Here is a 14,635-nt window from a genome sequence, read left to right on the forward strand (position 1 = left end):
TCCTAGGATAAATCCCATCCGGCCCAGGGGACTTATCTATTTTCACAAAAGTTCAGAGCACTTCGGAAATAGACACCTCAGGGTAAGAGTTTTAGTTTGAAAGTTCCAGATGAGAAATACTTCATTTAAAACCTTGAAGAGGTCATTTGAAGCTAAGAAAGGTTAAGCTCGGTTGTGTGAATAATCAAGAAAAACGCTATCAAACTCTCAAAACTGGAATTGAAAGAAACATTCAAGTCAAATTTACAGATGAGGAAGAGAAGGGAATTCTCTCTCTCTCTGGTATCTGAATACTATCAAGTAATGGAGTGAGGAATAGATGGGATTTTCTTTTGCTATGTACGTTGAAATCTTCAAATCATCTGGTACATAAATAGCTTGGTCTGTTTTATTTCACTTTCATTTCTTTGTGTAATAAATATTGCTAGAATAAAACCTGTAGCGATGTTCACAAACGTTTAAGTGAAAGACCACCTATTTAACGAAAATGATCTATCGAGTCAGATTTCAGCCTGGCTCTGACTTATCTGGTAGTAACATCAGCTGAGATCATAATGAAAAGTATACTATAACGTACAGCTTTGGGGAGCCCCTATTACAGACATAACATCGGAACAATGGAGTGTGTACATTTACCAATGGGAAGCATCATTTTGTGAAGAAAGACTGGGAAAAAAGAATGGGAGGAGGCCATTCTGCCCCTTGATCCTGTTCCACCATGAACAGAAATCATGGTTAATCTGTGACCTAACTCTATATGGCATATCCTCCCACCCAAATCCCTTCATACCTCTGCCTCACAAAAATCTATCGATCTCAAATTAAAAATGATGAATTCACTGCACCTACTGCAGAGCGTCCCACTCTTGTAAATCGGCCTGTCTCCAGCGATGCAACTATAACATGTCAAATGTTTCCAGAACTCTCTGCTTTCATCTCAGATCCCCTGCACCCACATTATTCTGCTTTTTGATCACTACCTGATTATTATCACATTGCTATTTGTGGGATCTTGCTGTGTTGACTTGAGGCTTGCATTTTAATAGTGTTTCTGCTTCTAAAAGTACTTGGCTGTGAAAGTGCTATATAAATGCAAGTTGCTCTCCTCACACTGGCATAGACAGGGAAAACTGAAACATGACCACCAACCAAGAAGTCTCACCTCCGAGTGAATGTACATGAGAAAAGTAATTATGTCAATGGAAATGAAAGCATATCACTGTTTGGAATTTTTTTTTGTTACAAATACTGAGGATTAAATAACAGATCCGAGAAATATCAAAAGGGCAATGTGGACAGCTGTGTGATGACTAAAGGTACCATTCGTAAACAGAACTGGGCATTTGCTCTCTTGGATAAGCTGGAGGGCAGAGGTCATGGGCATAGAATCAGATTGCTTTGCTTGGACATGGACCTGGAGGTCTCATCTCATGACCTGCTGCCCCTGAAGTCCCTGCCCCCAAACTCCTGCTCATCGGTCACCCAAATCTCCAATTCCTGTGCATGTACCTCCTTCTCACAGCTGGTAAACTTTTCCCAGATGACAGGAAGATTCTAGACTGTTGGCCAAACAGTCAATTTTTCCCACGTGTGTCTGATAAATTTCTAACTAAGAAACAGAAACATTTGAGATTTGACTTGATTCCTTGAGTATTAACACCCCCAAAGTTTATAGACTAAGTAGTCTTCATATCTCAACTCCAAACTTGTCCTCAACTGGCTAAACTCAGATGGGCTGACGCAGACTCTAGCCTCTCTCTTACTGATGCCTGAATTTAGAGACTTGCAGTAACCAGAGCAATGTGACAGGGATCAGGGCAGGAAGGTTTAAGGAACTCATCCTGTTCTAGGAAGAGGCCAAGTGTCTCCTTTGAGCCTGTTTCTCCATTCAATGAGCTTATCAATGATCTGTAACCTACCTTTGTATTCCCACTTCTGCCATACATCCCTGAATACTTCTGGAGTTCTCCCCTGGTCAATGTTTATTCCTCAAACAAAATCACAAAAAAAAAAGTGCCTAGATGATTACCTCACTGCCGCTTGTAGGACTCTTTGCTCTCAAAATAGCACTACAAACACCAGCTACACTTTATTTGCCATTGACTTTGGCTGCAGTGCAATTTGGGACACCTAGAGGTCAGGAAGGCATAAGAACACAATAAATAGGAGCAGGAGGAGGCCATCTGACCCATCGAGCCTACTCTGCCATCCAAAAAAGTGATGGCTGATCCTTTCGTGGCCTCAGCTCCACTTACCTGCCCACTCACCGTAACCCTTAATTCCTTTACTGTTCAAAAATTTATCTAGCCTTGCCTTAAAAACATTCAGCGAGGTAACTTCAACCGCTTCACTGGGCAGGGAATTCCACAGATGCACAACCCTTTGGGTGAAGAAGTTCCTCCTGACCTCAGTCCTATATCTGCTTCCCTTTATTTTGAGGCTATGCTATCTTATCTATTCCCTTCATAATTTTATATGTTTCTATAAGATCCCTCCTCAGACTTCTTAATTCCAATGAGTATAGTTGCCTGTCTACTCAATCTGTCCTCATAAGCCAACTCTGGAATCAACGTAGCGAACCTCCTCTGCACCCACTCCAGTGCCAGTACACCCTTTCTCAAGTAAGGAGACCAAATCTGTACACTGTACTCCAGGTTTGGCCTCACCAGCACCCTGTACAGCTGCAGCATACGCGTTTTTTTTTGTTTATTCATGGAATGTGGGCACTGTTAGCAAGCAAAGCATTTATTATTGTGCAAAGGATTTAGGACCCTGGAGCAATAGTGAAGTGATGTCAGGGAGCTGCTCCTCACTGGGCATAAATAGCACAGCAGAGTGAGGCAGGAGAGAGAGAGAGAGAGAGAAATATACAGAGATTTAAGCAGAGGTTTATAGAGTTTATGGAATAGTCTTTCAACAATGTATTGTAGAATTTAATCTTTATATGCAATAAACAATGTTATAAAGAAGTCCAACGCTGAAGTCAGGCCTTGCCTAAATGAGTACTTTGCATCGGTTTTCACCTAGAAAGAGGATGTGGAAGATAGTGAGAGTTGTGTGGAGCATGCTAATATGCTAGAGCATTTTGAGATCAAGAAAGAAGTGGTGTTGGATCTCTTGAAGAGCATTAAGGTGGATAAGTCTCACAGCCTGATGGTATCTACACCAGGTTATTGAGAGAAGTAAGAGAGGAGATTGCTGGGGTCTTGACCAAGATCTTTGTATCATTGCGAGTCACTAGAGGAGTCCCAGAGGACTGGCAAGTAGCTAATGTTGTTCCTCTGTTCAAGAATGGAAATAGGGATAATCCAGGAAACTACAGACCTGTGAGTCTGACGTCGGTGGTTGGGAATCTATTGGAGAGAATTCTTAGGGATAGGATTTACGCACATTTCAGACATTACAGGGCATTTGGGACTAATTAGGAATAGTCAACATGGCTTTGCACAGGGCTGGTCATGTCTTACTAGCTTGATTGAATTGTTCGAGGAGGTGACGAAGATGATCGATGGCAGTGGATGTTGTTTACATGGATTTTAGTAAGGTTTTCGACAAGGTCCCTAATGATAGGCTCATCCAGAAAACTAAGATGCATGAGGTTCATGCCCCGTGGATTCAGAATTGGCTTGCCCAAAGAAGACAGAGGGTAATGGTGGAAGGGTGTTTTTCAGGCTGGAAGTCCGTGACTATTGGTGTTCCGCAGGGATCCGTAATGGGACCTCTGCTGTTTGTGATTTATATAAATGGCTTAGATGAAAATGTAGATGGTTGGGTTAGTAATGTAGATCGGTGGAGTTGTGGATAGTGTAGAAGGTTGTCAAAGGTTAATGCGGGATATTGATCAGTTGCAGGTATGGGCGGAGAAACGGCAGATGAGGTTTAATCCAGGTAAGCATGAGGCGCTGCACTTTGGAGATCAAATGTTAAGGAAAAGTATACAGTTAATGGCAGGACAGGGAGAAAGCAGAAGAATGGGGTTGAGAAACTTATCAGCCATGATTGAATAATGGAGCAGACTCGATGGGCTGAATGGCCTAATTCTGCTCCTCTGTTTTACAGTATTATGGACTCTGAACAGCATTGATGTACAGAAGGATCTTGGGGTTCAAGTCCATAGCTCCCCGAAAGTGGCCACGCAAGTAGATAGGGTGGTAAAGAAGGCATATGGCATGCTTGCCTTTATTGGGCGGGAAACTGAATACAAGAGTCAGGATGTCATGTTGCAGCTTTATAAGACTTTGGTTAGGCCACACTTAGAGTATTGTGTTCAGTTTTGGTCACCCCAGTACAGGAGGGATGTGGAGGTTTTGGAGAGGGTACAGAAGAGGTTTACCAGGATGCTGCCTGGATTAGAGGGTATGAGCTATAAGGAGAGGCTAGAAAAACTTGGGTTGTTTTCTCTGGAGTGGCAGAGGCTGAGGGGAGACTTGATAGCAGTCTATAAAATTATGAGATGCATAGATAGGGTTGATGGTCAGAATCTTTTTCCCAGAGTTGAAATGTCTAATACTAGGGGGCATGCATTTAAGGTTAGAGGGGGAGAGTTCAAAGGAGACATGAGTGGTAGGAGTCTGGAACGCACTGCCTGGGGTGGTGGTGGAGACAGATACAAAAGGGGCATTTAAGGGACTTTTAGATAAGCACATGAAAATGCAAGGAATGGAGGGATATGGACCTAGGGCAGGCAGAAGGGATTAGTTTCATTTGGCATCATGTTTGGCACAGCCCATTCCTGTGCTGTACAGTTCCACGTTCTATGTTCTCCTTAACGTATTTGTTTTGATCCAAAACTCATGAATGCTAAGCCATATGACAAAGGATTTACTGCCCACCCCTAGGTGCCCTTGAAAGGAACTGTTGGGCCACTTTCTTGCAACGCCGCGTTCCACGTGCTCTGGGTGCCCCATACTGTGATCAGGGAGGGAGTTCCAGGATTTTCACCTGACAAAGGATCCGAGTCAGGATGATGCGTAGCTTGAAGGGGACAAAGATCTTTCCTTTATATCTTTTGCCTTCTCTTCTGATATTATATATGTTCACCATTGTTACCCAGGTCCAGACTGACCAGACCATAAACAGGGATGTAGGAGTCTGGCACAAAGCGTCGCCTAAGAACATCTGCTAACTGTACTCAAGCTCAAAATTTGTTTTTAAAGAAAAAGCTGCACCAAAAATAAGAGGAGTCGAAGAGGAAGCGATTGTTAAAATGTTTAGATATATCAAGAAAGATTTTTAAAAATTATGCTCTGACTGTGAATAATTGAATAAGCAAATGACAGCTCTTAAAACCTCTTTTTATGCTGAATATCAATTAGGCTGAGGTGTATGATGTGAAAAATGTTTAGCATCAGTTGGAATACATTATTAATTCATTCATTTCCTCTGTTCCTCTGTATATTAACAGGCCTTGCAGTCAAATTATACCACATAAACTGACAGCACGCAGATTTAAATCACACTGAAACCCTTTGACCATTACAGAATTTGTATTTTTCTATACAATAATGAGTGAAGATATTGCTCATCGTCAACACTGGTTGCATTCCATGTTCAACGTCAAAAAGAAATTACACTAAGATTTTGGAGTGAGAAAGGCCATTAACAGACACTGAGCTGCAGGTACGTGGGAACTCTGAAGGTTGAGCATTCATTTTATGATGGACCAAAGGGCCTTTTTCTGTGCTATAGATCTCTACGGCCCCTTCCACGGCTTGAGCACGGAGATTAAAGCTGGCACGCGAGTAACGGAGTACTTGAACCTAGGTTTTCTGACTCAGAGGTAGGAACACTACCACTATGTCACAAGAGCCCTTTATAAAGTCCGATGTGCAGCATCTACCCTTAATCAACTCTGGAGCCGTTCTAATGAGCCTTAAAGGCATCTATATTTTGAACACTGAACGTGAAGACACAGCCATCTATCACCTACCTTTGTGACCGTAGTGTTCTGGAGGAAGGTCATACGGGACAGGGAATGACATCTCTGACACCTTACAGTCTGGTAATTGACCTTGGCATACTGAAAATCGGCCAGTTTCAATCCCCTGGTGATCAAAAGAAATAGTATGTGGCAGGTGATAGCAGGCAATGTATATACCATGGCACCACTGATCTTGATGCAGTCCACCATCATCAGCCCTTCCCTGCAAACATTCCAACCTTCCTTGTAGTTTGATCATTTATTTTCCACACATCTGGAGATAAAAGGCACAGCCAGGAACAAAAGGATGAAGTTGTTCTGATAATATTTGCTTAGATAGGTACAAAATACAAAAGGAAATGCTAGAAAACATTCAGCAGGTCAGACAGAGCCCAGGAAAGAGAAGAACAGATTTAATTGGTAGGATTTTTATTTTGAGGGTGTGATATAAGCTGTGTGATTGATATTTCTTTTTAGTATCATATATTTTGAGCTGGGTTAGCAACATGTAAGTGTCTAACGTTAATAACTGACTTAGAAGTATTTCTGTAGCCACGGCAATTTATTTTAAGCCAGTTTGTGAGACCATTTTGACAGCACTAATGGGTTTCTGTTTACATTGGATATTTCATGACTTAGCAAGGTAACTATTATGCTTTAAGTTATATTAGAAATGTCTAAACTTTGGACTTTTTTAACTTTAGGGGAAACAACCACAGCTTAGAGAGAGAAAATCATGTATTTTATTCACATACCCGCTAACCCTGTGAGCCACTGATTATGAAACATTTACCAGTTTCTACTTTAAATATACTCAAATACTGAGCTTCTACAGCGCTCTATGGAATTTCAAAGATTCAGCACTCTCACATTAAAAATATTTCTCCTCACCTTGGCCCTAAATGACATCCACCTCATTTTTAAATTGAGTCATTTAGTTCTAGACTTTTCAACCACGGCAAACATCTTACCTGTGTACCCCCTTAAGATTTTATATATTCCAATGAGATAATCTCTCATTCTTCAAAACTCTAGAGAATACAAGCCCAGTTTACCCAATTTCTCTCGTTAGGACAGTCCTGCCATCTCAGGAACAAGTCTGGTGCACCTTCGTTGAACTCCCTCATTGGCAATAATGACTTTTCTGAGATAAGGAGGCTAAAACTGCACACAGTCCTCCAGGTGCAGTCTAACCAAGCCCCTGAGAGTTGAAGCAAGATTCACTGCTCCTGTCACATGTTAGCGTTCAGTGACCTATTACTAAAAACATCCAGCTCCTTTTGTACATAGAAGCACAGAATATAGGAGCAGGGGTACGCAATTCGGCCCTTTGAGCCTACTTCTATTCAATATTACCAAGTTAACTGAATATTCAACTCAGTATCCTGTTTCTGCTTTCTCTCTATATCCTTCCTCAGATAAGGAGACCAAAACTGCACACAATATTCCATGTGTGGTCTCACCAATGCCTTGTACAGTTGCAGCAAGACATTCCTGGTCCTGCACTCAGATCTTCTCGCTTTGAAGGACAACATACCATTTGCCTTCTTTACCACCTGCTGCACCTGCATACTTACCTTCAGTGACTGGTGCACAAGGACACCCAGGTCCTGCTGCACACTCCTCTTTCCCAGTTTATAGCCAGACATTAACTGCCTGTCTGTTTTTGCTACCAAAGTGAATAATCTCACATTTATCCACATTGTATTGCATCTACCATGTATTTTCCCACTTACTTGTCCACACCTACACTTTCCAATGTCTCACCATTTAGGAAACACTCCACACATCTGTCCTTCTTACCAGGTGAATAGCCTTACATTTTGACACATTATATTACATCTGCCATGTGCTTGCATAATCACTAAGCTCGTCCAAATCTTCCTGCAACTGTATTACATTTTTCTAACAACACGCAATTAAGCTTAGCTTATGCAAATTTAGGAACATTACATGATCCTTGTGGTACCCGACTAGTCGCAGACTGCCAATACAAGAATGACCCATTTATTCTTATTCTCTGTTTTCTTCTGTTAGTCAACCCTTAATCCATGCCAGCACATTACCTCCTAGACCATGTGCTTTAATTTTTCTAACCAGCCTCCTGTGAGGGAACCTTATCAATAGCCATCTGAAAATTCATATATAACACATCCATTGACTTCCTTTCATCAATTTAGTTCATAACTTCCTCAGAAAACTCCTCCAAGTTTTTTCAATTTGCAAATCCATGCTGACTACGTTCAATTAGATCATTTTTTATTCAAATGTCTATTATCACAGGCTTTATGTTAGGTCCTAGTGTTTTCCCTATTACTGATGCAAGGCTGACAGACTTGCAATTCTCTGTTCTTTCTTCCCTTGCTCCTTTCTTAAATAGTAGGATCACTTTTGAAAGCTACCAATCTGCAGGAATCATTCCTGAATCGATGAAAGTTTGGAAGATGATCACCAATACATCAACTATGTCTAAAGCCACCTTTAGTACACTCTGGGATGTAGACTATCCGGTCCTGGGGACTTAGCAACTTTCAGGCCCATTAATTTCTCCAGAATAACCTTCTTGCTAATACCAATTTCCTTCAACTCCTCACTCTCCCTAGTCACTTGTATCTTCCTCAGTGAAAACAGACTAAGTAATCATTTAGCTCCTCTGCCATTTCTCTATTCCCCACAGTAAATTCTCCTAACCCAAATTCACTTTAACCAAATGTTTCCCTTTTACGTATTTGTTGAAGCTTTACAATGCATTTATATCTATTTTTGATAGATTACATTTGGATTCTATTTCATTCCTCAGCAGTTTCTTGATCCTCCTTTGCCGTATTCTAAAGTTTTCCCAATTCTCAGATTTACTACTATTTCTGACCACGTTATGAGCCTTTTCTTTTAATCTTAAACAATTGTGAACTTCCTTTGTCAACCATAGTTAACTGACCTTTTTGAGTGTTTGCCCCATGAAGGAATGTACAGTTGCTATAAGCCATATAATAGTTCTTTAAATGCTGTCCATTGCATACGTACAGTCATGCCTTATAATGTATTATCTCCCAGCTAACTCAATCAACTTGTGTCTCATGCTTTCATAATTTCCCTTGGTCAAATTAAACACCCTAGCTTCAGATTAAACTACCTCACTTTCAAACATTATATAAAATTCTACCATCTTGGGGTCATTTATTCTAAAAGATTCTTTTACAATAATATGATTAATTAGGCTTTTTTAATTGCATAATACTAGATCCAAAACAGCCTGTCCTTTAGGTGGCTTAACATGCTGCTATAGAAAACTATCTCTAAGTCACTCCAGAAATTTGTCATTTATAGGTTTAGTACTCAATTGGTTTACCCAATCTACATGCAAATTAAAATGACCCATTTTTATGTTGCAAATACCACAAGCTTCTCTCACCTTCAGATTATACCATGCCCCAGACTACCATTCCTTTTTGATGACCTTCAAATAACTCCAACCAACGTCTGCATCCCCTTGCTGTTTCTTAGCTGCAACCAAACAGATTCAACACATTGTTGTCTGATCTGAGATCCTCCTTTACTAATATACTGATCCTATCTTCTATTATCGGTGCAAGTCTACCTCCTTTCCCTTTTCATCTGTCCTTCCTAAATGTCAAATATCCCTGAACATTCAGCACCTGGTTCTGATCACAATTTTCAAGTAGTTTCCCCTGGTTCTTGATTCCCCCACAAGAGGAAACATCCCCTCAGCCCTCGTCCTGTCAAGTCCCCTCACAACCTGATACGCTTGAATAGGATCGCCTCTCATTCTTTTAAATCTCATTAGCTATGGAGCCAAACTGCTCAACATTCTCACATAAAACAAAGCCTTCATCCCTGGAATTAGCCGAGTGAACAATCCAACAGCACAATCCAAATCTATCTCTTCTTAAGTTTGGAGACTAACACTGTACACAGTATTCTGGGTGCGGTCTCACCAATGACCCATATGATTGTAGCATGACTACCCAACTTTTATATTCCATTCCCACACTGGGACAATGGCTGATGTTCCCAAGGGCTGATGTTCCCAAGGGCTGATAGTCCATGATGTCAAGATTATTTCCAGGTCCTAACCTGTATGGTGAGACACTTTCATTGTGATTTGTTGTTGGTTTTGTCAATTAGTGATCAGAGGGCGTGGCTCACCATGCATATTCTGTAGTTTGGGCTCCTAAATAAGAGGTTTTTTGGTCAGAAGTGTGGGCAGCTAAAATCCGTAGGGCGTGTAACGATTCCCGATGTCAATCCTGAGGAGCTGGCCAGCCAGCAGACTTCCCTCCTGGTTCCATCAACAACACACAACCTGATTGTTGCAGACAAACTAGCAACTGGGTTGCCACAATCAGCCCTGGACCATTAACTAGACTGTGCTGAAAGATGGATCACGACAGTGGCTTTATCTTAGTGGCTGCAAAATACTTGGGAGAACATCCAATCCATGGAAGGAGCCATATAAATGCAAGTCCCTTTTTCCTGGGTAAAGATCATTTCTGAGCACCACTGAAGGTTGACTACAAGGAAATTAAAGATTTAACTGCAAGCCATGAATTCATGTGGCAATATTTTAATGTCAAGACTTCCTTTTTGAAAATGACTTTGCTTTGAAAAGGCAGGTAACAATAACGGTAATGCTGAGGACTGGATTAAAGCCAATCAATCAATGAAATCCTTTCCTCATTTAGCAATCAAATATTTCTTTTCCTCATTTAACACCTCAATGTTTCAGAACCAGGAGGGGAGAAAAGTGTTTCAGAGATAGTAGGAACTGCAGATGCTGGAAAATCTGAGATAACAAGGTGTAGAGCTGGATGAACACAGCAGGCCAAGCAGCATCAGAGGAGCAGGAAAGCTGATGTTTCGGGCCTAGACCCTTCTTCAGAAATGGGGGAGGGGAAGGGGGTTCTGAAATAAATAGGGAGAGAGGGGGAGGCGGATAGAAGATGGATAGAGGAGAAGATAGGTGGAGAGGAGACAGACAGGTCAAAGAGGCGGGGATGGAGCCAATAAAGGTGAGTGTAGGTGGGGAGGTAGGGAGGAGGTAAGTCAGCCCAGGGAGGACGGACAGGTCAAGGGGGCGGGATGAGGCTAGTAGGTAGGAGATGGGGGTGGGGCTTGAGGTGGGAGGAAGGGATAGGTGGGAGGAAGGACAGGTTAGGGAGGCGGGGTCAAGCTGCGCTGGTTTTGGGATGCGGTAGGGGGAGGGGAGATTTTGAAGCTTGTGAAGTCCACATTGATACCATTGGGCTGCAGGGTTCCCAAGCGGAATATGAGGTGCTGTTCCTGCAACCTTCGGATGGCATCGTTGTGGCACTGCAGGAGGCCCAGGATGGACATGTCGTCTGAGGAATGGGAGGGGGAGTTGAAATGGTTCGCGACTGGGAGGTGCAGTTGTTTAGTACGAACCGAGCGTAGGTGTTCTGCAAAGCGGTCCCCAAGCCCAGTGTCCCATTTAACAATACAAAATCTCCTTTAACAGGAACAGGGAAAAACAAGCTTCAGATCAGAAATGCAAGAAATGGTTTAATTTATCCAAATGGTTGTGCTTTTGTTTTATTCACAGCATGAGGCTGTTTCAAAGCTATTTGAGCCTTTGGTTAAAAAGCCATTCTCAAGTTCCCTATGGAGCAGGACTGGAGATTAGAGAGTACTTACATGGTGCAGGAACAGGTAAGAGATTACACTGCAGAAAAGCTGTGATACTTTCATACGTTCTTTCATTATCTGAGAAGACCACCAACAATTTGCTTTGTCCACCTCCTCAATGAAGGGAACATGTGTCATCTTAATTTACAAAGTGAAGCCAGGTAGTCTTCCATTTCCTACATTCGTTAAGTGATTGTCCTCCAAAAATAGCCATTTTCAGCAGTTTCAATGGGCCAGTGGGTTAAACACTTAACTGAATGTGCTTTTAACTCCGCTTTGCTGGATTCAAAGTTACAGGAAGCAAGGCCCACTATTGGTATAGACTGAGATCCCAGTTTGCCCAGCATGGTTTTCTGGAGCAGTATGGTGAGGGGGTCAAAATCCATTGAGGGGGAAATGGGGGTGCTAACAGGGAAGTGGGGATCAGGCCACAGCCAGATCTGCTCTGATCTTACTGAATGGCTGCAAGGTTGTTTTCCTTTGTGGGATAGTCTGGGGCCAGCGGGCACAAGGGGTCACACAATTAAGACAGAGATGAGTAGGAATTTCTTTTCTCAGAGGGTAGTGAATCTATGGAGTTCTTTACCACACACGGCTAGAGAGGCTGGGTCATTAGGTATATTCACAGCTGAGACAGACTGATTTTTTTAATCAGTAAGGGAATCAAGGGTTACAGGGAAAAAGCAGGAAAGTGGAGTTGCGGTGTAGATGTTGGTGTGTTTGCTGAGCTGGGAGGTTTGATAGCAGGCGTTTCGTCCCCTTACTAGGTGACATCCTCAGTGCTGTGGAGCCTCCTGTGAAGCGCTGTTGTCTTGTGCCTGTTCGAGTTTATATGGTCTGGTTTTTGCTGCTTCTAGTAGGTGCTGGTTCTGGCTGTGCGCTGTAATGGTCGGTATATCGGGTCTAATTCAATGTGTTTGTTGATGGAGTCTGTGGATGAATGCCAATCCTCCAAGAATTCCCTGGCTGTTCTCTGTTTGGTTGTCCTATGATAGTAGTGTTGTCCCAGTTGACACTGCAGCAAGCCAGGGACAGACTTGTTGACCAGGGAACAGGTGCTGTGTTAAAGTGGCAGGCAAGTGGAAGCTCAGGGTCTTTTTGCAAACAGAACGTAGATGTTCTGCGAAGCGGTCACCCAGTCTATGCTTTGTTTCCCCAATGTAGAGGAGACCACATTGTGGGCAGCGAATGCAGCAGAGTAGATCGTGGGAAGTGCAGGTGAAGTGTTGCTTCACCTGGAAGGTATATTTGGGCCCTTGGATACTGGGGAGGGAGGAGGTAAGTGATCAAGTGTTGCATCTTCGGCAGTTGCAAGGGAAAATGCTGTGGGGCTATTGGGGGGGTGGGCGGTGATTTTAGGAGTGAAGGAAGAGTGGACCAGGGTGTCCTGGAGTGAACAGTCCCTGCAGATGGCAGATAAGGAAGGGGAGGGGAATATGTGTCTGGGGGTGGTGGCACCTTGGCGGTAATGGCGTCTGATGATCTTCCGGATGTGGATGCTGGTGGGATGTAGGTAAGGACAAGGGGAATCCCATCGCTGTTGCGGGAGGGAAGAGAAGGGGTGAGGGCGGAAGTGCGGGAGATGGGTCGGACCTGGTTGAGGGCCCTGTTGACAATGGTGCTGGGGAATCCTCGGTTAAGGAAGAAGGTGGACATTTCGGAGGCTCCCTTGTTGGCCTCATGGGAACATATGCGACAGAGACGGAGGAATTGAGAGAATGGGATGAAGTCTTTACAGGAAGTCTTTACTGGCAGCATTTGTACTCCAGTGGTGTGTCACAACGTGTGAAGATATTTTCTAATCAAACTGTTCGGAGGTTTTGTTAAACACCTCTATAGCAGGCAGGACTTGAACCTGGTCCTCCTGATCCAGAGCTAGGGATAGTGGCTCTGCACCACACAAGCCCATATAACATCTGAATAGGTTGATTCTAAAATATTTACAGGTGCAGCAAGCCATTAGGAAATGGCATGTTGGCAAATGTTTTAAGAGGATTTGTGCACAGACGTACAGATGTCTTAGTTCAATTCCTTTGTGAGAACATGCCTGGAGTATTGAGTTGAGTTTTGACCCTGTTCCCCAAGGGAGGATATAGCTGTCATAGAGGGTGTGCAGCAGAGGGTCAGCAGACTGCTCCCTGGAGTAGTCAGACTGTCCTATGAGGAGAGATTGAGAAGGCTGGGTCTGTGTCCCCTGGAGAATTAGAAGTGAAACGGTAAAGGGTTAATCAAAGTGGATATAGAAAGGATGCTTCCCTGGCTGGGTGATGTATGGTTTAGAATCAGAAACACATCTCAGAATAAAGAAAAGGCCATTCATGACCAAGATGAGGAGGAAGTTCTTCATTCAGAGGATGGTAGGTCTTTGGAATTCCCTATTTCAAATGGCTTGGTAGCTCCAACACTGAATGGGTTCAAGACACAGGCCAATAGATTTCTGCATGCTGATGACATGAAGGAATACAGGGCTAGCATGGTGTTGAGGTAGAAGCCAAGATCAAGAATGGTGGAGCACAATTTGAAGGGTTGGTTGGCCTCCTCCTGCATTCCTCTTACATTCCTCTCTCTTTTTCTATTTTGAGATCATCAGTTGGCCTGTCTTGCTCTGAATTGGCAGGTGCAATAGCTATGTTCTGTGGCTGTGTCTCACCTTCACATTCTGTGCAAAGGGAAAAATGTTTGAGCATTGAGAGAGAGCTGTTAATTTAGTGAATGTTGGCCAGCGATCACACAGCAAGCCTTTCTGTTCAGTTGGTCATTGTTTATTTGTTGCACAGTCATCTCTGAGCCTTAGCGAATAGTCTTTTTTATTTGCTGTTGTTATTCATCAATTTAGTTTGGAATTTAATATTTAATTTACCTGTCAGTCAGTGACAATATTTTTTCATGAGTTCTATCATTTATTATTTAATGTATGAAAGAAACATTTTGAGATTAATGCTTTGTTTCCAAAATTTCACTCATTGTACTGCTTAAACAAGGAGCATCAGAAAACCGCAGATAGTAAGAACTGCCGATGCTGGAGTCTGAGATAACACAGTGTGGAGCTGG

The 14,635-nt window shown here is 42.7% G+C and overlaps 1 protein-coding gene across 1 annotated transcript in view; it reads right to left on the reverse strand.

Annotated features, from left to right (window-relative positions):
• tdp1 (tyrosyl-DNA phosphodiesterase 1) overlaps window positions 1-14,635 on the reverse strand; it is a 124,923-nt gene that overhangs the window by 14,902 nt on the left and 95,386 nt on the right. The window contains exon 14 of the mRNA XM_048600022.1: window positions 5,930-6,044. Within this exon, the coding sequence (XP_048455979.1) occupies window positions 5,930-6,044 (115 nt within the window). The remainder of the gene's footprint in view (window positions 1-5,929; window positions 6,045-14,635) is intronic.

The sequence above is a fragment of the Rhincodon typus genome, chromosome 8 (assembly GCF_021869965.1).
Source record: "Rhincodon typus isolate 14 chromosome 8, sRhiTyp1.1, whole genome shotgun sequence".
Lineage (NCBI taxonomy): Eukaryota > Metazoa > Chordata > Chondrichthyes > Orectolobiformes > Rhincodontidae > Rhincodon > Rhincodon typus.